Source organism: Protomyctophum parallelum (assembly GCF_964188405.1).
Source record: "Protomyctophum parallelum genome assembly, chromosome: 14".
Classification (NCBI taxonomy): Eukaryota; Metazoa; Chordata; class Actinopteri; order Myctophiformes; family Myctophidae; genus Protomyctophum; species Protomyctophum parallelum.
The window spans coordinates 33,803,481-33,827,759 of NC_139709.1; the positions used below are offsets into that span (position 1 = coordinate 33,803,481).

General features: G+C 43.0%; 1 protein-coding gene across 1 annotated transcript; it reads left to right on the forward strand.

Moving 5' to 3' along the window:
- The first annotated feature begins 700 nt into the window (after nt 1-700).
- On the forward strand, nt 701-24,235 carry rc3h1b (ring finger and CCCH-type domains 1b). The gene is made up of 20 exons (XM_083782018.1): nt 701-815; nt 2,297-2,724; nt 7,262-7,382; nt 9,291-9,530; nt 9,655-9,830; nt 10,173-10,373; nt 10,801-10,933; nt 11,177-11,295; nt 11,894-12,006; nt 12,912-13,157; nt 13,995-14,212; nt 15,559-15,977; nt 16,352-16,510; nt 16,910-17,065; nt 17,536-17,758; nt 18,022-18,115; nt 18,414-18,510; nt 19,671-19,877; nt 20,746-20,849; nt 21,500-24,235. Exons 2-20 carry the CDS (start codon nt 2,494-2,496, stop codon nt 21,654-21,656), a joined length of 3,414 nt encoding a protein of 1,137 aa, XP_083638144.1. The 5' UTR covers nt 701-815; nt 2,297-2,493; the 3' UTR covers nt 21,657-24,235.
- The last annotated feature ends 44 nt before the right edge of the window (nt 24,236-24,279 follow it).

The following is a 24,279-nucleotide window of genomic DNA, read 5'->3' on the forward strand; positions in this document are numbered from 1 at the left end:
CTACCGGCGTATATATTACAAAATAAAATACAATAAAATAAAAGCCATACAACTCTAAAGGCGGCGGGCGCCTTGTCCTCGTGCTGTAATCAAAATGGGACATCTAGTCTACCCCTCCGTTTAAATTTGCAAGATTGGTTTGGTCCCAAATAATAACATCTTGACATCTATTTTATTTCATTATATCTAGACATTTTGTATTGTATCATGTTGTCTCTTTCTGTCCCGCCGTGGTAGTGGTACAGACTTTCCAGTTGTCAGTCACTCACTAGTAGTGACAAAACGTGCTCAATGATGCGCGACGCATACAGTCTTTGACCCATAGAGGGTGCTGTTGTCCCACATTATAATGTGGTACCACATAAACACGTAGTAATCACGTCACACACACACACACACACACACACACACACACACACACACACACACACACACACACACACACACACACACACACACACACACACACACACACACACACACACACACACACACGCACACGCACACGCACACATGCACACACACGCACGCACATGCACGCACACACGCACACACACACACACACACACACACACACGCACACACACGAGGAAGCACGCGCACACACGCACCCAGCCCAGAACGTCCAGCTAGCTGTAACCGGCTAGCCGCTGGTCGGGGCTGTAGAGTAACACCCTCCTCCTCCCTCCTCCTCCCATCCCAAAGCTCGACAGGCAGCAGCACACACAGGGCTGCAACAGTCGACATGGCGACCGACAAAATAGAATACCATTTTCCTAAAGAAAGATGAAGCTCTTCCAAGTGTTTTGGAAAGAGTGAGTATCGCCGAAGGGATATTTTGCATTTCACGTGGGGCGTAAATGGTTATAGCGGCTCCGTTGTTTCCTTTTTTGTATGTGACATTAATGGGTCTTTAGCTTATAATTGCTAACGGCTAGCCTGGTTAGGCTAGGTTTTAGCTGTACGAGCCCAGCAGGCTACATACAGCAACACCGGGAGGAGTAGCGTTAGCATTGTCTGATCATCAGTGTGGATTTGGGGAGTACTCTAAAGTATTTCTGATTATTATTGGTCCTTTTCATGTGCTAGAATGGCAGTTGGCGTTGGAAATGGAATCAACGCAGTGATTGAATAACGTGGATTTTTATTTTTTTTACATGTGGAAAAAAGATAGTTGGATTTTTCCATGCAGTTGGCATGTAATCTAATGTTAACGTTACATAATGTCACTGGGGCTACGTTTTCTGTTTAGTTTCCTGTCCTGGACCTCAACACTTTAATGTATATATCACTGTACTTTTAAGTAATAACATAACTGCAGTCTTACAGCATACTATGGTGTGCATTCAATCTTTAATTAGTCCTAATATTGTTATAACAACGACGTTAGCTTTAGCCACCCCATAGCTAAACATGCTAACGTTGTGGGCTAGGTTGCAAGCAGCTAGCATAAATATCGCACCTCGAAATGTGTTGACTAGGAAGTAAATTAAGACGAGAACGTGGAATAACTAGCATGTTATTTCCCACACGTTCACAAACAGACGTGGGCACCAACAAGTATTGCATGGTTATCTGCTCTCGTGGTTAAGTTGTGCTAAACGGCAGGATTTGGCTAATGTTAGGCTAACTGTTAGCCTGTCCAGGACCCTTTGTCCATGATCGCAGCGGTAACAAGTAGGCCACACAACTGTTGTTTATACGTAAGTAATTGTTTGTCACTGAACGTTTCGTGATATACAACATTACTAGATCGAATTGTTGCACGCTTTACATTGTTGTCATCGGAGGGGAAGCACTTTTAACATAGACTGCCATCCATTAAATGCTATTCTGCCATTATTCCGACCCAACGTTAAGCCATTTTGAATTCATAGTATCTTATTGACACACATTTAGAAACCCACAGTCAGCTACGGACTAACCATTTCATTCACGAATCACAATGCATTTTAATAGTCAGCTTGGTTGTAATTTCTAAACATGTTGACAAGGTAAATAGTTTCAAATGTAATATTCTGAAAATCTATTTAATTAAGATATTGAATCCATGTACACTCAGCTTTATTTGGTGCTATACTGCTGCTATTGTTGTCCTTGTTTGGCTACTGATATATCTTTGGTTTACCTGGGATGCTAGTTTCTTGTGGAAATGCACTGTACATTCTATTCTGTGGTTAAGGGCACCTGCTAAATGCCTAAATAAATACTACTTGTAAATTGTATTGTGCTGTCTATCTGAGAAAGATAACATTTTAACCCATCTTATCTCTTTTTCTCTCTTTTTCTCTTGCAGTATTTGTCACGTGATGTGATCCAAAATCCACAATGTGTGAGGACATTTGAGAACGATTAAGTTCGGAAGAAAAAAATCTTGATTCCAGTGGAATCTTCCATATATTATATTATTATATTATTTCTGTGTAAAATCACACATTTACACATCCCACCCCCCCCAAACCCTGTCAACATTCGTCCCGTCAACATTTAACCATGCCAGTGCAAGCTCCGCAATGGACAGAGTTCCTGCTGTGCCCGATCTGCACGCAGACATTCGAGGAGACCGTCCGTCGGCCCATAAGTCTGGGCTGTGGACATACTGTGTGCAAGATGTGCCTGAACAAGCTGCACCGCAAGGCCTGTCCCTTTGACCAGACGGCCATCAGCACCGACATCGAGCAGCTACCTGTCAACACTGCCCTGCTGCAGCTCGTTGGAGGACAGGTGAGAGGCCTTGTGGTGTGTGTGTGTGCGTACGTGCATGCACGTGTGTTTGGATTGTTCGTGAAATCGCAGGTGTCACCTCACCTCACCGCCAGCCTTTATAGAGCATCGCAGTCCCGCCCCCTTTCATGACGAAGAGAGACCCGGAAAATAATTCCCTGTTCATTTTCCTCACTTTTCAAAAAGTCTTTATTTAAAGACGTTTAGGCTGCGGACAAAGCCAACTGGAGTTGTGACAAATCATGACAATAAACACAATGTTTTGGGCCGATCAAATAATTTGTAAGAAGAAAAACAAAACAAAGTGTTGTATCCTGCCCTTTTTCCTTCTTTCTAATTATTTGATCAGCCCAAAACATTGTGTCGTCAAGATTTGTCACAACTCGAGTTGGCTTTGTCCGCAGCGTAAACGTCTTTAAATAAATACTTTTTGAAAGTCTATGAGGAAAATGAACTGGGACAGTATTTACCGGGCCTTTCGAGGGGGCGGGACTGTGACGCTTTATGAAGATTGATTGAATGAATAGTTCATTAGACAGAAATGTATAAACCGCAACCGAGTACAGTCAAACACACAGGATGGCACTAAAAAAAAAAAAAGTCCTTGCATTCTTGAGAGGTGCATGTGTGTACCTGGCAAGGTAAGGTAGGCCCGCCCTAAGTTGTTGATGCTAGCATGTGGAGGTTGATGCAAGCATGCAGATGTGGTTTGTGTTGTGTATAGGAGTGACTAGAGTAGAGCAAGACATGGCTTAGTAAAATAACATTGTTGACTCATCGTTGAGTCTGGACATTACATGTAAAGTAGTCTCATGTCGCGTATATTAGCCAGATGATCAGGAAACAATTTTCACTAAAATATATGACTGCATCGTGGAACCAATGCATGGCTTTTAGGGTGGTCCTTCATATTGGGGCAGTGTTGTGTTTTCAAAGCCATGGGCTTTTGTTTGTCAGTCTCAATGCTGTTCAACTTCTAACACATATATTGAGTTTAGATACACCAGAGGTAGGCAGAGGTCTCTGGTTATGTGAGTCTATAGCCTCGCGTAGCGATACTTATATCACTGTGTGGATATTGGATAATAGTCTCGTCCCTCTCAGTATTCGATTTTTTCCCATGCAATGTTCCGCCCCATATTTGCATACTGGGTCCTGGTTGGTTATTCAGTATTTTAGCTGTGATGTGAGCGCCCCCTCCTGAGATACTTCCGGGTCCTACTTTTGTGTCGCTTTTGTGTCCCCATGGAGTTATACTGTGACGCTCCGTCGGACTAAATCTGAGACGAAAACAACCACGAAAGTCTAATTTTACCGCTTTCCTCGCAACAACAAAGCTGCGCTGCTCTCCCAAATATGACAGTGACAGGCCGTCTGCCCCACATGGAATACTATGGCCATTTTATTTTATTGTGTCAAATAAATCCTCATAATGCAAACTAGATTCAACATACTCAAGCCTGCACACATTCTAAATATACCCCAGAAATATTTTACCGATCAAATGGACTGTTGCCACCTTCAATAATAATGATAATAATAGTCTTTATTGTCTCCACTCCACATCATATATTTTTGTTGTCATGGACACATTAAAAAAACATTAATAATTCCACTCGAGTTGGAAGCATTAAGACCCATTTTAACCCTCAATGGCTTCCTTTCTGAAAAATAACGTCACTGTAAAAAGATTCACGCGTTTAGATATTCAATTTACAATGAGATGCGGACGGGAGCTGGTGCCACTTGGACCCGGACGTAACGTAGCACTACAAAATGACGTCGGACTTAAATACTGAATAGCCTGGTTCCAGACGAATCTGGGTGGCTCGTCACCACTTCGGTCGTGAAGTGTTCCCACGATTGAGAGGGGCCAGACTTAATCTGCCTGTGGCAATATGCATTGCAAAGGCAGATGAAGGCTGGCTACGCGAGGCTAGTGAGACTACAGGTTAGGGCTATAATTTATTGAATATTATAATTAATAGTGGTATGTCGATTTAGCTCAGACTACATGATAAACATAGCTCTGATGTAGTCCTTGATGAGTCACGCACCAGTCAGTTGGTTGTGGTTGGCTTCGTTTCATTCAACTGGTCTGCTCTGGGGAGTCGGCACACATTGTCTTGTGGTGCAATCAATGATGGTACCTTTCCGGGAGATCGAGGGAAGCATAAATTGTCCTTTAGCTTAGTTGGCAACATTTCCAGGAAGAGTTAGACATGCAATGTCGATAATTGAACCATTGTCAACCTAGTGGGTCCTGGGACACACAGGTGATTGTTCAATTTAATTCTATCTTTCTTTTTGTCTTTTAACTCAACTTTTTTTGTTGAACAGAACTGATCTGAAAGTTTTAATACAATTTTCCAAATTTGTAAAATAACTATATAAAAATGTCACATCAGCCATCATCTAAAATTCTAAGAAAACAATATATAGAACAGAGTATACCAGTAATAATAGTATATGTACCATAGAACATAATATTTGCTTTAGAGTCTACTGTAGTACTATGTTATTGTATGTAGGTCAAAACAGAAGTAGAAACGTCATACAGGCAATGTTAGACTCCGGTACACTCTACTTATAGTAGGCTGAGCACAGGCTGGGGCAGAGAGGGGGGCATCAGAGGTAGTAATGGCAGCAGAAAATATATGTCCAAATAGTTTTTGCCCAGCAGTAGACTTCAATGTCCTCTTTGGTGACATTACTACATTATCTGACTGATAACTACGTTATTATAACCCCGCTATGTCAGTAATTATGGATGAGCAATGGATTTGCTCAATTTTGACGGCACAGAAGATCCAACAGGCTTGAGTTCAGGTTGCTGTTATTGAAACTTGTGCCGTCGATGCCCTATTGAAAAGTGTCTCGTTGATAAATGCTTCAACCACGTGTTATGGCGACATTTGTTACTCTGTAGAAATGTGTCAAAGAAATTGAATGCAGAACACAGTGTTCAACATCACTGTAACAACAATACTGACTATTGTGAATCTCCATAACTGTTGATTTGCATGATATTGTTGTGGCTGTGAAGCGCTGTATCTATGTACTTATAAAGGTTAACCTGGTAGAGTAGATTATCTCAGTATGACCTGATGGGCAGAGAAGCAGTCCTACTTGTTCTATTCTATGTGATCATTATAGTCTGAGGCACACTATTTTTAAGCATTGAAGTACCTTTTGAAAGATTGGAAATGCATTCCAATGATTGAAGTAATACCCTGCGATGCAATTGTGATTTGACAACAAAATATATATGTTTTTCTTTGTATGATACTTTGCCCTAAGATATGTTAAAGAACCAGTGTTTGGTCTTGTGTACGACACAACGAGAGAGTCTGGTGCAACTAGCTCTCTTCATGTACAGAATACAGATATTGCGCCACATTCAATTGGTAATTCAATTACAATTTGCTCCACTGAGACGAGTGGTAAAAATGGGAAAAAAAGAAGAAAACTCCTGGTTTAAGGCATAGTGCTATGCAGAGTTCATTTTATTATACTATAAAATATATTTTTTTATTTATTTGACAGAGACAAAGCTCATTAATCAACATGTCAGTTTTCACTTCAATGTAAATGGGCCAGAGTTAGCCAAAGCTAAATTTCATCTGTAGTCCCTGGGCTTTACCCTACTGTTTCACTGTAAATTAAGTTTGAGTACCATAACCATTACATTGATCAGTGGTGCCCGGTCTCAACTGATTTTGCACCAATTGTACTTGTATTGGCCTAATGCAGGAACATTGGTGATATATTGTTTTAAGGCAGTGGAATTGGTTAACCGCACCCATGGTAACTCCAACTGTTTATGCTTCTGTCTTTTGTGTGTATTATAGTAAAATGTATCTGTAGATATCATGTGCTCAAGCTGAGAAATTATTAATAATCAGGCACTCGAAAAAGAATTCCCCTACACCCCAGGTGACCAATGAGTTTTGTATGGACGCAGACAAATGAATACATACATGAATACCGTTTTTGTATTTATGGTAAACCTATATTTGATATCACAAACTTCAACGCAATCAAATAACTTTCACCCCCCCCCCCCCCCCAAAAAGTACTAATAAAATTGCAGTATAGAGCGCCACAGTCCCTTTCATGACAACGAGAGACCCGGAAAATAATTCCCCGTTCATTTTCCTCATAGACTTTTCAAAAAGTATTTATTTAAAGACTGTTACGCTGCGGACAAAGCCAACTCGAGTTGTGACAAATCATGACAAATGATTTGATCGGCCCATCGTCATGATGTGTCACAGCTCGAGTTGGCTTTGTGCGCGGCGAAAACGTCTTTTAATAAATACTTTTTGAAAAAGTCTATGAGGAAAATGTCTCTCGTCGGCATGAAAGGGGGTGGGACTGCGACGCTCTATACAGAACCACGGTACTGTGGCTTTTGTCCCAGGCACAATAATATTGGTTCTTTGTTTTATCGATTCCATTCTATACCGAGACATCAGTTGAACAGAGTATACTATGTAATCAATTCTAATTGTAAGCTGTCTGTATGTTATTGCAGGTTCCTAAGGTTCAGCCAGTTGCCTTGCTCACCAGTCCAGAGGACTCGCAGCACTATGAGGAGGCCAGAGAGTGTGTGGAGGAGCTGGCCCTCTACCTCAAACCCCTCAGTAACACCAGAGGTACGGCGCGCTCGCACACACAAACACACACATGTCTGGACTCTACTCTGTCCTCTTACATTATTTATTGACAGACAGTGCCGTGTTTCCTAAAGAATTAGATTCTATTTGTGGTGGGGTGGTGGGGCGGGGGGCGTGTGCTCGCGGAAGGAAGCGCACCCACGCACGCATTCTTAAATGCACATGACTAACTAGCGAAAATGGTTGCTCTACAAGCTCACAATGCGTTGCCCTTTGACGGCAGGTTAAAAGTGATTACATTATTACCATATCTATGTATGTGTATAATGCATATACTGCAAAACGGAGCTCCATTGCTTGACGTTGTCAAACGACATATAATAATACTTAAAATAACAGAAAAATAAACAGTGCTCCATTGCAAAAAGTTGGATAATAATAATTGCACATTATTGAATATTACATATTTATGGGGCTTTCTGAAAGAAAACAAATAATATATTATATATATATTCCAGAGGCCTGATCATATGGGATCATAACCCATGTTATAAATCACCAGCTGCTCTGGATCAAATCCAATGCCTTTGTGCTTACATGACAGACTTTACAGAAGAATAGCAATAAGACCCCATTAAAAAGAATCCAATAAATCTGCATATCTGACCTGCTCCAGTTTGTTGCTCCTGCTTCTGCCCTAGCCCCTGTCTCCCACAGCACTAGCATCCTCCTCTCCTCTCCTCCATCTCTCTCTCTCTATAAGCTAAAACCATACCTTCCTTCAGCCTCTCTTGTTGCCACATCAGCACTGGTTCAAGTCTGGAAATATTCCAAACAAGTTAATTGGATCGCTAATCACACCATGTCGGACAGTATTTCTCAATTTCTAGCTACTCTGTTTAGCTAATAACTCTGACTCGGAGCAGGGTTGAGTACGGGAACGCCAATATCTGTTTCATTTCGATGACAATTAAATGCCCGAGCTCCCTACATGCTTGCTATTAACTTATTTGAAGAATTGCGCCTTTGAGATTGACAGCCCTGTGTTAACCCATTCTGACCTGAGATCAGATTCATACGAGGTTTCCACTGGACACACACTGGGTCTGATTAACCCATTCTGACCTGAGATCGGATTCTAGAAATGTCAGTCGCTCTTCGATTTTTCTAAAATAGCAGACCTACAAGCTCGTATCGCGCCACTCGGTGGCGCGATATGAGCTTGTAGATCTGCTATTTTTCAATAGCTAAAGCATAACATGATGCTGACACCAAAATGGGTGCCCGTTCAGAATGGGTTAAGAACATAGATGGACAAACTTTAATCCGAGTTAATTGGCATTGGTTTTGAACAAATTTGTGCAGAGGTTCACGATGATCCTCACCATTTGTGAACTCTGAATTGATTTTATTCATGCATTTGGCCAACAGTCTTCTCTGCAGGGAAAAGCGGACAATCCTTCCTCCCACGCATTATCGTTTTTGATTGTTGAGTGTTTGTGAAAGAGTCAGACAAGGAGGGCCAATCAATGTGCAGCTCTTACAATGAAATTATTTGACCTATTTTAAATGAGTAAAAAATATATATACCTCAAAAACAATGTGTGTGTGTGTATTGTGGTAAGCCACAACATATAAATGTCAAATGTAGCACTGCATTTCACAATGAAAATAGCTCTGAAGATTTGTTGAGTGAATTTCAGTGTCATTGAAGTTGGATGATGTTTTATGGAAGTAGTTGAAGATAGTCATTCGACATATCTTCCGTATTCGATTCCAACTGACGCGTGCGAGGGTTTAACCCATATTTGACATTGTCCACAACAAATTACTAGGAACAACCATCCTGGAATGTTACTGGAAATTCTCGACCGTTGGAACTATTCCTTTTTGTCATATTCACTTGTTCGCCAAACTGAAATCCCGTGTTTCTTTTGCTTTGACCAGGGGTCGGTCTGAGCAGCACAGCCCAGAGCATGCTGAGTCGGCCCATGCAGAGGAAGCTGGTGACTTTGGTTCACTGCCAGCTGGTGGAAGAGGAGGGACGCGTCCGAGCCATGAGAGCGGCGCGCTCTCTGGGCGAGCGCACCGTCACCGAGCTCATCCTGCAGCACCAAAACCCGCAGCAGCTCTCGTCCAACCTGTGGGCCGCCGTCCGCGCACGAGGATGTCAGTTCCTTGGCCCAGGTAGAAAGAAAACCCTCGATTCTTCTTATTTTTTTTAGAGCAGTCACCATCCTGTTTTGTTTGTGATTTATGTGAAAGCTGTACTTCCGTTACTCATGATTTGAGGTTTTGTTTCTTCCCGCAGCCATGCAGGAGGAGGCTCTAAAGTTGGTTCTTCTGGCTCTGGAGGACGGCTCGGCTCTTTCCAGAAAGGTGCTGGTTCTTTTTGTAGTCCAGAGGCTGGAGCCACGCTTCCCACAGGCCTCTAAGACCAGCATAGGCCATGTGGTGCAGCTTCTCTACAGAGCTTCCTGCTTCAAGGTTTGTTTTCGGACCAGTGACCTGGTAAAAATCTGTGTCAGGTGTCTTACTATGTAGTCCCTCACTATGTAGTCCCTAGTTCTACATTATCTAAATTAAAAGTCCTACATATAATCAGTCTTGGCATATCCAACCCTGAGATGAGCATAAGCCAAATGGCATAGTTTCCCCATTGGAAATCATATATACCCTGGCAACCATCAAATAAGTAATAAAATCCTAAGCAAATACAACCATAAAAGCTCTCACTAGAAGCAGAAATGTACCAAAGCACAGAGTGCAATGTAAATAACACACTGTGTAACTTCCCCTTTCCTCCTTCCTATCTCCCTTGTCGCCTAGGTTACCAAACGCGATGAAGACTCGTCCCTGATGCAGCTGAAAGAAGAGTTCCGCACGTATGAGGCTCTGCGACGCGAGCATGATTCTCAGATTGTTCAGATTGCCATGGAGGGGGGGCTGCGCATCGCCCCAGACCAGTGGTCCTCCCTGCTTTACGGCGACCAGTCCCACAAGTCTCACATGCAGTCCATCATAGATAAGGTATGTGTTGATTGTGTGAGTGGGCAAGGTTTCTTGTTTTCTGTGACAATACAGCATATCTCTGCTGTCGGGAGGAAGAACTCCAAAACTTTCATTTTTTTCAGGACATAAAATGTTGGTGTTGTGACTTTATATATTGTCAATTACTTGCATGAGAGGGGGAGAGGTGGTGGAGTTGGCTGCTTTAGCAGACAATTTGAGGGTCCAATGGAGTTTATAAATAGATTAGATAGATAGATTTATAAAAAGTTGTTAGGTGGTTAGTTAGGTGGTTTCCTCCCAACAGCAACATTATGTTTGTGTATTCCTGAAATGTTACTATTTGTTTGGCTGAGTATTTTCTCCTTATTTTTTTGCCTGTGAATCAGAAAACCTCAGCCGTCATTGAAAGTATCATTCACTTCTATATGTTTTGCTTTTGGCACAGCTGCAGACCCCAGCCTCTTTTGCCCAGAGTGTCCAGGAGTTGACCATCGCCTTGCAGAGGACAGGAGACCCAGCCAACCTCAACAGACTGCGACCTCATCTGGAGCTTCTGGCTAATATTGATCCCAGCCCTGGTAAGGAGGGAATCTGCTTTCCCTGAGCTTACTGTGTATTTGTCATATTCCAGTCCTCTTTCTCTTTCTCTCATGCTGTGTATATACAAATAATTCAATATATCACATTATTTTATAAGTCACATAAGTCAAAAATGTAAACGGCTCTAGATACAGTAAAACACTTCAAAAAGGATTAACTGGCCATTCACCGGCTGCTTTTCTGTGGTCTGTTAAAACAATTGTTGTTGTTCTTGTCCACAGATGCACCCGCCCCTACATGGGAGCAACTGGAGAAGGGTTTGGTAGCAGTGAAGACGGTGGTCCATGGCCTGGTTGACTTCATCCAGAACCACAGCAAGAAGGGAGCTGATCCACAGCAGGTCTGTCTGGCTGTATGCAGTGTTGTTTTTGCCAGCACAATTTGATTTTAGTTTTAGTCATAGTCTCTTCAATAGTTCATTTAGTTTCAGTCACGTTTTAGTCACCTAGAATGTTTTAGTGTTGGTCTAGTTTTAGTCGACTAAATATCATCAGTAGATCTGCATGCATCTGCTCTGCTCTTGTCCACTAGTAGTCCCTTCCTAACATTTTAGTCTAGTTTTTATTTGTTGATGAAGTTTTAGTCATCATAACTTGGTTTTAATTTAGTTTCCATTTAGTTTGTCAGTGAAAAAAGGTAGTCGACGAAATCAACATCTTCAAAATTGATATGTTTGATAACAAATATCGGAGGTATTGTAAGCCTATCTAAGGGATATGTATAGGGTTTGATGGCAGTAAAGCTCAGTAGTTTTGGCATACACAGTGTGCAACTCTGTAGATCTCTGTAGTAAAGATGTGACAAGTTTTTGTTCCCCCACTCGGTAGTCTTATTTAGCCTCCTCAGCACAGTAAATACAAGATGTACATGTCTCTCCATTTAGCCGCCTCAGCACAGTAAATAGTCTAAATTCAAGATGTACATGTCCCTCCATTTAGCCGCCTCAGCACAGTAAATACAAGACGTACATGTGTCGGGATATGAAGCAGAAGGGAGGCTGCCCCCGTGGAGCCAGCTGCACCTTCGCTCACTCTCAGGAAGAGCTGGAGAAGTAAGTTTATTTTTTATTTTTTTGTCATGTCATATGACAGCAAGGAATCATGGCTTTAAATTGACATAGTGGTTGTTCAGTTTGACCCACCAGTCTTGGAGATATGGCTTGTAGAGTAATGTCTTGCAGAAAACGACGAGTTGAGAAAACAGGCTTGAAAGGTTCACTTCTGTGGACTCTTAACATTTCACCTAGCTACATGTTTAAGCATGTATTTCATATTTACACGTCGATTTCAGCTCTGACATTTATTTCAGACATGCACCAGTATGTGAAGAGTCTGCCTGTGCTATTAACAAATTTTGGATAAAAAGAATAATCAGTTTTTCTCCTCCTGAACAATTACCGTAGTCATGCCGCCATGACTGTCTCTGTATCAAGGCTCCCTGTCAAATTTACGATTGATTTTGATAATTGCTTTTAAATCCCTCAATGGGCTGGCCCTTTTACTTGGCAGAACTTCTTGAACACCATACTGAGCCCTGAGGTCAGCGCACCTCTCACTATTGTCCCACAAAACAGCCCTACTTAAAACCAGGGGAGACCGTGCTGTTGCTGTGGCTGCCCCTAGGCTCTGGAATAGCCTTCCTCTTCACATCAGATCCGCCCAGTCCATTTAAATCTCTGCTTAAGACCCATTTGTTCAACTTGGCTTTTAATCACAGCCTAGTTTAATTCCAACCTTTTTATTTGATCACCTCTTATCTTGGTGTCTTATTATATCCATATGTACCCGCTTGATATTGATGTATTGTTGATGCTGTTTTTTAACTTGTACAGCATGGTCAATGACAGTCGTTTTTAAATGTGCTTTATAAATAAAGTAGAGTCGGGTCAAGAAAATCCATTGAAAGTTGTACTTTTTGTGACCGTCCGTTCTCATGCGTTGTGCGCGTCGTCCCCAGGTATCGTAAGATGAATAAGCGGCTGGCGGCTCGCCTCCCGGGCTCAGGAGGCCTCATGCCTGACGAGGGCCTTTCCCTAGACGTAGCAGTGACCCGCAAGCCTTCGCCCCTCACCAACGGCAGTGGTGGCCCCTCCATGCTCATTGCCCGTGGCACTGAGACGGGACCGGGAGCGTATGACCTGCTGCGTAAGCCACATAAGATGGACGGAGGGAGTAACAGTGCCCCAGGGTCACCCCCTGACTCGTGAGTTCCCTTTTCCTGGCCTGTTTGGTTTCATTAGGGGGTGTGTGTTAGCCTGGCTCCAACCCTGAATCGCTAGCCACGCCCATTAAGAAAATATGTTCTGGCGATTCAGGTCTGGTGACTCTCCCTACAACGGCGTCGGTGTCGTTCGAAAATCCGATCGCAGCAGCTGTTTGGCCATCAGCCCCCTCACTCGACAGCGTCAGACAGCAAACATGGCTGCCCCCACTGCGGTGACTCACGACCGTATCAATCTGGCTATTAAATCGACGTATGATAAATGGTTTCTTTACAGAAACGACAGGTTTTATAAACATCATCCGACATATTTTACCGCTTTCGTTTACATGCTAGTAGCGCTCGTTGGCTGTGTTTGTTGGGTTAGCAAACGGGTTAGCCATAGCCACATGGTTGACAACGTCATCTGCTTTCCTACTATTCTGATTGGTTGGTCGCTTGCCGCTTTGACAACGCCCATCCCATAAACTGCTGCCGTGGGGAGGGCTTTCAGTCTGAATAATGAAGTGAAACGAAATGAGAATTCAGAGTTCAGAGTGTCAGGCTAGGTGTGCGTGTGTGACTGTGTGTAATTTATAATAAAAATAACTACGGTATTTGTGGGTCATATGTTTTCTTTTGGTTTTTTTTATCTGTGGCTTGTTAATCGTTTAGCTATAAGAAAGCACAAAGATGATTAATTGTTTAGCTATAAGAAAGCACAAAGATGATTAATCGTTTAGCTATAAGAAAGCACAAAGATGATTAAAGTATTTTTTTTCTCCCTAGCTTCTGTAGATGTCCTGGTCTGTTTCTAACTCCACTATTTTCTTCTTGTAGTCTGGACTCCATGTCTAAACCCGGAATGCCCCTGCCGCCCCATGCAATGGTCCACCCCAGGGGCCCACCGGACCACCTCTCCGGGGTAAAGCAGATGCCTGTGGTATCTCGGGGGTCTCCCATGTACCCCCAACAGCAGCAGCTGCCAGAGATGTACTATCCTGACAGTCGCCCTCCGCCCTCTGCTTCACAGTATGAGCCTTCACAGTACCCGACAGGTGAGAGCAGACCTGACCGCATACCATGTATATATTTTGTAGTGGTGTAAAACATATCGATATGAATCGGTAATCGATTTTAACGTTAACGATGCGACTACATTGATGCACTGGATCGGTCAAAATAGCGTCTGAATCGGAGGTTGGATCAACCCTATGAATCGATATAATTCAACTAACTGTGGGGAAAAACACAGATGTACAAGCCCAAAGCGCTGTCCATTGTGACAGGTTGATAACTTGTAGATCTGCTACTTCCAGCGCAGGACGGGCGCATGCTTATGACGCTCTTAATATCTCTATGGTGCTTTCCATCCTTTCCCCAAACCCCTCACACTTGATGCTGTGTTTACACAGGCAGACACAAAGACGAATGGGAATGCTGGCTTCCTTTAACAATGAATGATAGACTGTATCTTTGCTTCTGCCCGTGTTTAATGGTCAGGGTTTCACTGTCCAGTTTCCACAGCAGGCAGACCTGTCAAAACTATGCACTTCCCAAAACTCAGACATGCCACCACCCTAAATTCAAACCCACCTCTAGAATATTGCTTTCCCCAGCTATCTCATTCCACTGGTTTAATTTATTTTATTCCATAGTCTTAGTTTTTCCCTAATAAAGTTGTTTTTATTTTTTTTCTCATGTTCCCCTTGTAAAGCATCTTTAGGTACTCGGAGAAGCATTATATAAATAATATTATTATCACTATTATAACTACTTGTTTTATTGCTTATGTAATCACTATTCATTGATTCACAGATTAATTCATCACAAAGCCTCCAATTAATTAGATAACGTTTTTAATGAAGTCCCAGCCCTATTCTTTATAGATCTAGCTTCAAATTAAAAATCAAAAAAAGTTAAATGTGTCCGATCGCACCGTATCGCATCGAATTCCACAAAATCGAAATCGCATCGAATCGTTCTGTATATAAAATGTATCGTCTCTGAATCGCATCGTAGCCCATGCGTATCGATACGTATCGAATCGTCTTGTAAGGGAGAGATGCACACCCCTACTATTTTAACATGATAAAAGTACACTGGTATGAGGTTTGCAGAAAATACACAATGAAGGTGCAACAGTTAATGAAACTACCGGTAATCAATTTACTCAATAAAAAAAAAAAAAAAAATGTTTTATGAAATGATTAATAATAAAAAATAATAAAATACAGAAATAACAGTTATTCAAACTCACAACCTATTGCGATATATTGTGAGGCGAGGTGGATAGCAAACCCGTAAACCTTCTGTCAAGTTGGTACATACTAGCAAACCTCCAAAAATCCTGACTAGGCTCTAGACCCAATATTGACTCTGTTCTCCCATTCCCTTTTCACAGGTTACCCCTACCAGCAGCCGCCGCCATATGTCCAACATCGTGGTTACATCCGCAACGCTCCACCCCCCAGTGAGCAAGCGGGGCCGCATTACCAGGACGCCTACAGTGGCTATGGCCCCCCAGAGCGCTCCTACCAGGCCCCTCACTCTGGCCCGCCCTTCTCCTACCCTCCCCCTCCACACTATGACACGCGGGGTCGACATGGCCCCTACCCCGGCCCCCCGCCCCCTCCCCAGCCATACCCCTCTCAGAGGGAGGACCTGGTCCGAATGAGCCCTGCGCCTCTCGATGGCAACCCTCAGTCAGCAGGACAAGGTGGCTCACTCTACCACCCTGAGCACACCGGCCGGGACAGGTATACACCGGAGAGCTACTATCCACCAGGCTCCCAGCCTCCACCCATGAGGGGATATAGTAGGGTGAGTTTGCTTTGATTCTCCTTTACTTGGTGACACTTTTCTTTGGTAAAAGTGAACTGTGTACAAAAACAAAAGTGTACACTTTAATTCATACTATCATGGTATATGTGAACTTTAGTTTGAACATTTCTGAGCATTTGATTTTCGCTTTAGGAGTACTTGTCACAGACTCTATGACTAATTATCATTGTGTTAAAAAGGGTATCTTTGAAAAACAAAAAAGGTCCCGCACGTTGTCAGACACTTTTTGGCAAGAGTCTGACAACGTGCGGGACCTTTTTTGTTTTTCAAAGATTTTTTTGCTCTTTGGTCGACATATCGTTTGATTAGACCTTCATCAGGACAGACAATTAATAATTGTGTGCCTGTGTTAGGAGCCACAATATGGCCGTTCTCAGCCCAGCCTAGACTACCTACACCGTCGTCGGCAGGAGTTGATATCCCAGCTGGAGGAGAGGAAGGTCATCTCACCTCCACCCTTCGCTGCTTCCCCGACACTCTCTCACCCCTTCCCAAGTGACTACCCTCCTGAGGTAAGTTCTACCTGCATTTAGCAGACAGGATTATAGGACCTCACCTGTATGGACACTAATCCACACATTTCATTGACAAATGACACAATTGAACATTTTCAAGGCAGTGACTCTTAGTGACTTGTCCAGTTCCTCGTTAGTGCTGGACCATAGGTAAATATAGTCTTAAAAGAGAAGTCTGCACACAGCTATGCGCCACAGTGCTTAATTTATTACAAAAACACTGGCATTAGTATCAAGCAATGTTTCGGCCATGGTTGGCCTTCATCAGGTGGCAATTGTGAAGTCTGCACAATATGGAAGTACAGTGGCATGTTTCAACTGTGAACTGTTCCAAAGAGGAAATGGTTGGTTGTATATTAGAACATCTAATAACATTGCGGGTCTACATCTCTGCAGTATGGTGAAGAGAACTCCAAAGCTTTTGGGAAGGGCAGAGAGCCTGACTACGCAGGGCAGTACTCGCCCTGGTCTTGTGATACGATTGGCTCCTACATTGGCACCAAGGACGCCAAACCCAAAGACGTCATGGCGCCAGGCTCCATGGAGATGATGGTGAGTTTATCTTGCATTGTCTTCTGTTCTTTATTTTTTTAGTTGGGTCAATTAGCTTTAACCCATTTAGACCTGAGACCAGATTCTATAAATGTCTTCTAATTCATGACAAATTCTATGTCAGTGGTTCTCAAACTATTTCATGTCAAGGACCCCCAAAATGATATAATTGGCCACCGGCCCCCATCTGAAAATATGTTGTTCCAGGGAATAGAAGCAAAGTTTTGAGTTAAAAACGTTCACTGTGAAAGAATATATATTAAAAAATGTGCACACCATTTTCACGGTTTTTCAAAAGCTCATAACGCGAGGGTTTAAAATAATCGTTAAATAGGTTAATGCTAATGTGACACTGATGCGTCCTCGGGTCTAAATGGGCTAGTTGAGGATCAGAATGTGCCACCTGTCTTGTCTTGCACAGTACGTTCCACTAACTTGCTTTACATTCATGATTCTTTCCCTCTCTCTAGAATGTGGAGGCTAAAGGTCTGAGGGATCCGTCTCTTGAAGCCCCTCGGAGGGGGGCAGAAGTAAAGGATGATGACCCCATTATCCCGTTTGGACCTCAGCCCACGGTGTCACGATTCGGCGCCATCTCGCGCACCTCAAAGACAGGCTATCAGACCACTGGCCCTATACAGGCTATGGCCTCAACGCCCCAGAACCCCAACTCAAAACACATGCCCATGGCTGGTAGGAAGCTATTCATTTGTTCTGTATTTTCCTCATAGCGTTATAAATGTATTCATGGATTACACATGAACACAAATATTCTAATGGCTATTTGCAATACTCTACACACAGTGCGTGTAAACACACCATTGTCAGCTGTAGCAGTTAATGCCTCCTGACATTTCTTTCCTTTACTTTTTTTCCCCAAAATGTCCATACTTTGGAGTATGGAGACAAATCCCTCCATACATATTCAATCACTGTTTTTATCGTCTTCCCCACAGCAGAATACTCGTATGGAAACCATGGAGGATGGGGCGGAGCCTCTTACCCCTCCCACCAGACCGGCTCCTCCTCCTCTCAGGGACACTTTGAGCGGTGAGACTTAATGCTTGTCTTATTATACTGCAAGAGGGTGTGTGTGTGTGTGTGTGTGTGTGCAAAGCTAATCTAGCAAACTACGAGACTGATCAGAGCCAAACTTTGTATGCACGCCGTTTGTAGGACGTACCTCATCTTGATTTCTTTCACATTTATACTGTTTTGACATATTTTACCGTACATGATGCAAGTCAAAGGAGCAGTGATGGGGCTGGAACCTTGTCCAAATCGATGGGACAGTGTGGATGGTCTTGTAAACATGTCTCTCTCTCTCTCTCTCTCTCTCTCTCTCCAGTCTGCCTGTGGCAGCGTCAGACAGAGAGCAGCTAAAGATTGAACTGCAGCAGGTCAATCAGCAGATCAACCAACAAACCCAGATGCACAGCATGGAGGTATTTATTGAATGCTTTTATCCATGATGGTCTTTTTTCAACGGCCTGTCTGCTTCACAGTCTACAGTCGAGACATATGTGTTGTTGTGGGGGATGTGCACAGCAACTACAAACGCATGAGAAATCAGCCAGCACCTCGGTAAATGCTGAGAAAGTTAGGTTTGCTCTGTGGAGAGGTAAATAAAACGATGTGAAAAGAAACATTTACTGTGTGCTGGCTGTTCTTCTCAGTGTCATGATATTGTTGAGCCGTGCATCTTGAGAGACTTTTGCAGGGAATTCTGCTTTGCAGTGCTTTCTCTCTCTAAATGTCCTAAAATGTGTCCCCTGCGTATTGCGGGTGATGGACTACACACCTGCTGAGGACCAGAGGGAATGCAGTGCTGAGTGGGAAGTCTGGTCAGATCAGTGCTTGTCCAGAATCATCTATACATCTGCTAAACTCCATATCTGTCCTTCGCCTTGTCTGTCTGCATCGGTTTTACGCCTATATCCAGAGAGATCTGTGTCTAGTTTGGCTGGGGCCCTTTTAGTCACAGATGTCATCCAAGTTCTATGATGATGGGCACTGCACTAAGTACTATAGGACAACAGGTATTGCTATTGCATAACCTTAGCGGCATGCGTCTCCAACGGACATCCCAGGTTGATTTTAAACGGCCATCCACAGTGTTGACAAACATACCATGCCATAAGAGTGTAATAATGCTGCTTTGTGACCTTTTTAAAAACTGCAATATGACTCACTAAACACCTGTAAACTTAAGCTCCCCGCAAATTGATAAGTGACAGAACATTTTCAATGCAACAACACAACATGATGCGTCACTCTGTGCGCCATGCAGTGGCTGCACGTGTAGTGGCATAGGTAGCCCGTAGGCCATTTCTAAGCCTGGTAATTGTAGTTGATTTGTAGGTGGGCTTTTATTTTTTGAGTGGGCTAGCCCCTCCTGTGCCCAGCTTTAGTGTGTTGGTGTGAATCATAGTGTGATTGGCTGATCACCCCATAGCGATGATTTGACCAAAGTACATAATTGAGGATAAAGATCACACCCGTGTGAAGTGAGGGGCGCTCTTCATCATCATCATCGTACATCATCAATTAGAATGTTTCAATCGTTGGTATTAATTGACAACGTTTTTCCCTCTTTCTTCTGCAGGCTGCCAGTAACTCTTTGATGCTGCAGAGGGAGGCCAGTGCTATGGCAGGCCAGCCCAGCCAGAGCCAGGGAGGAGTGGGCCAACAGCAGCAGGCAAAGTGGCCAGCAGGGGGCACCAGCTCAGCAGCAGTCTCCAGCGAGCAGCTCAGCCTTGAGCTCCACCAGGTGGAGAGAGAGATTGGCAAGAGGACCCGTGAGATGGCCATGGTGAGAGAGGAGAGGAATTAACCAGGCCTGAAGTCGAATTTTTTTTTTTTTCTTTTTTCTGAAAAACCTCATGTTTCTATATCAGTGGTTCTCAATATTTCATGTCAAGGACCCCAAAAATGATATGTAATTATCCGCCGACCCCCATCTGAAAATATGTTGTTCCAGGGACCCTCCGGAAGCAAAGATTTGAGTTAAAAACCTGAAACTCTGAAAGAATATATATTCAACGATTTGAAGCACATTTTCACGATTTTTCAAAAATAGCAGACCTACAAGCTCGTGGCGTGGCACTCGGTGCCGCGCCACGAGCTTGTAGATCTGCTATTTTTCAATAGCTAAAGTGTAACATAATGCTTAAAACACCAAAAGGGGTTAACCGCCCAGTGGAGTGATCAACATATAAGTATTTTTATTCTGGGGTTTGAGCACAGGAGTAAATGTGTTTGGGTTTTTTTTTGTCCTGGTGAGGAACTCTAGCTGTAGCATTTTGGACCCGCTGGGTAGGAGGCTTCTAATGGTCTCTTTAGGCAGTAGTGAAGAGTAATCTATCCTGTTGAAGACACCTGCATGGACCAGTTCTTGACTGTGTCATATTATGACAAGAAGCTTTTTCCCCCCCTTATTTGTATTTTTACCGTAAAATCTCAGGACTGGTGGGGGTTTGGAATCTAGGGGTCTATATGAACACATTTTCCCGTGTTCGGAGGAGGGAAGCTGGATGGGAAGGGTGATATTTGTCACTACACATAATCCTAAAAGAAAAAGGTGCTCTAGTTCATATAACCGTGATAACCCGAGGGTTATCATCGAGGGTCATTCATCAGCCATTCTTTTCTAAGACAAAATGTGTTTTCTTTCCCAATAGGAGAGCCAAGTGGCCCATGATGTTCAGCAGTATAAAATGAAGGCTGCAGAAAACGGACAGCCGGACCACAAGACCCAGCTGGAGGAAATCTCTCTGGCCCTCGGGTGAGCCAATATATCTGAACTAGAGCCTGACCGATGGCACTTTATTGGGTCTGCTGTCCATCCCCATTTTGCCTTGGCCCATTGCTGATTCTTTCGACCAATATTTTATCAAAGTGCAAAATCAATCCATCTTCATTAAAGTTTAACCCATTTTGACCTGAGGACAATTCTACAATTTTTTCCCCTGAAAAATCAATGTTTCTATGTCAGTGGTGCTCAACCTTTTTCATGTCAAGGACCCCCAAAAATATCTGGATTTGGCCGCCGACCCACATCTGAAAATATGTTGTTCCAGGGACTCGCTGGAAGCAAAGATTTGAGTTAAACGTTCACTCTGAAAGAATATATATTCCACATTTATTTTTCAAAAATAGCAGACCTACAAGCTCTGAGCTTGTAGATCTGCTATTTTTCAATAGCTAAAGCATAACATAATGCTTAAAACACCAAAAGGGGTTCAGAATGGGTTAAGAACTAGGCAAGCTACAAGCTCACAATGCATGCTATTTTTGTCAAATAATCGACACAAACAAATTAATAAATATTAGCCAAGCCGATATATTGGTCTAGCTCTTGTCTGAGCACACGCATACCTTGAATGTCATTTCCAACCATTGCCTGACACTGTCCCCTCCTTACCTTCATTTCAGTGAGGTGTCGAATGGTTCCAGCAGTCTGCAAGACAGCGGGGTGGGTGGATCCATGCTGTCGCTGACCAACAAAACGTCATCAATGAGCCTGTGTTCCGATGCTGGAACTGGCGCTTCAGATATGCAGAAGAACGGTGTGGTCCATTCATGCTCTTAGACCACACATTTCTCTCTCTCACACACACACACACACGCATACACACACACACACACACACACACACACGCTCGATTGAAAAGCATGCACAGGCACACATACACACATCCGTTTTATTTAGAAGATGAGCAGTATCTGCCGTGATATGAATTTTCTTTCTTTTTGTTCTGTGAATGAGCTTTTTTTTTTAATGACTTCATTGCCTGGAAACCAGGGCATTTGATAACATTTCTCGTTTTTGTTGTTTTGTTTTTTTACTTGGACTACAGATAAATAATACAAGGCTCACGAATAGATAATGTCAGAAAGGCAAAATGGTGGTGATGATGATGGTAGCATTGAGGCAACATCTTGATTTAAGAAGGCTGTCCGCCCCCAAGTGCTGCATAGTAGCCATGACGCACACAGACGTGTACAATATTTCACCTTCAGCGATCCCCAGCCTAGATAGTTGCTGAATTGCATGCTGATAAAGTGAACAATTGAGCACAAAGAAGCAAAGCGGATTAGCTAGAACTATCGCATAGACCCCTTTTTGCACGATACACCGTACCATCTGTACAATGAGTGTTGTCCATTACAACGTGGTGACTAATGAAGGTGTTAATAGTTGTAAACACGGCAGAAGTATGATTGGTGGTTCCCAGACACGCCCACCTCCAGAATTGTAATGTGGTTGGCCAGACGACGAAGGTCCGGGGAAGGGAAAAGAAAAGCAGGCAAATGTTGCACCAATCCTAGGCCGACCTTCAGACGCCAATAGGCAAGGTGTTTTTTCTAGTCACATGCACTTCCTGGCCCCCCCGCCATGAGAAGTATGGATTTTATTAGTGCATTTTATGAATACATCATGTCTGTTTCATACTTGAAAAGCAGTATATTATATATTTAACCAAAGCATTCTGTTTTAAAGATTGCAAAATTAAGTCTTTTTGATAATGAGAGATTTCCTCATGTTTTCTATAAGGGAACCTACTATGAGCTTCTCTTGGTTGTGGTGTGACTTGTGGTTTGGTTGTGACGTCTTTGCCTGTATGTTCTGGAGGGGTCGGCATTCAGTGTTTCATTGACTGTTGTGGAATTCTTCAACTCAATGCCATGAAATAGATAGTGTGTTTTACAAAACGTGCTTCTATACAGTCTATACACAGTATGCTGCAAGAACAGCATTTACTGCATGTGGAGTAATTTTGAATATGCACAGTCAGTGAAAACCTTTTTTTCTTTTTCTTTTTTTTCCGTCTTCCCCTCCCCACAAACGGGAGTAATGGTTTTCCCTTCTCTGAGCTCTCCGTCTGGTCACACAAAAGGCCTCCCCATTGGGATCATTGTGTCATTGGTTCTCCTTAACTTCTATGAAGTTGCGTTCCCTTGTGTGTGTTTTTTTTTTTTTTAATGCTTTACATCGTTACAATTCGGGGGGTGCGACTGACGAACAAAGCTCTTTATAGGTCACCTCAGAGCTTTGTTTTGAAAACAAACGTTCTCAAACTATCTCCTTTTTGATAATGGTAGCCTACCACATTTTCCAAACATTTCAGAAACGTAACTGCGTAGGTGCAGAAATCGCATTGATATCGTTGGCCGTTTCATAGCTGTATAATTAATTTAAAGTCGAGTACATAAATTATGGTAACGGTGTGAAGGGAAATGTATGTCTCACTGTAATATTTGCCCTTTGAAGAGATTTGCCTCTTAAATTGCATGTAGTCACATTTCCAGTTCACTTCAGTGAGTGTGTCCCAGTTGAGTCACAACATGCTATTAGCATCATCACCACCACTAATACTTCTTGGTCCGTGTCATGTTTATTGCTGATGCTCAAATTAGGAGATTTTTGCCTTTTTTCCCCCTAAACAATTGACATGACTGGCTACAATTCTAGAACTACCCTCAAATGCAAAGAGTGGGTCCTTGTGTGTAAACGGTTAAAGGATAAGAATAGAGGTGACGCTCTGGGTTAACATTCAGCCTCTGGGTCAGACGAGGGCTAATAAGGACCTGACAGTCTGGTTTTAATGGATGCTTGGTTACAAATATGTCCTGACAGGATAATGGCACAAATGTGCTGATCATGTACTCTGTGGCCATAATCGGTTAGTTGATATCCTTTCCCCCCGCAGGATCAATAAAGGTCTATAATTATAATTTGGCCATTACAAAAACAAAATATATAGCCTATATATATTATATATATTATCTTTTATCACTTAAAATGTTTCACCCAATATAGTTATTATGCTAATTGCTGCCCATATGTATGGTCCCTGTAACTGCCAACCCTTACTGTTGGTTTGGGGAGGGTGTAGTAGTGAATGGAGTTGCCAGACACTTTGAACCTTATTTTCCGGGACAATTCAATCCAAAGGAGCTTTATTGGCATGAGAAAACAAACGTTTACATTGCCTCTGATTGGCCTACCGAACCGTAGACATATAAAGGTAGACTCGTCTCTTCCAGCTCTGGGGCGTCTGTATCTCAACAGAAGGCAACATGGAGGCAACGGGAGGCAATGCAGGATTGCATTGGCAAGCTTTCCCGAGATTCCTTTGCGAAGCATAGCGGAAGCAAAATGGAAGACCGCAAGGGGGGGGGGGGGGGGGGGGGGGTCGGTAAGTCGAACG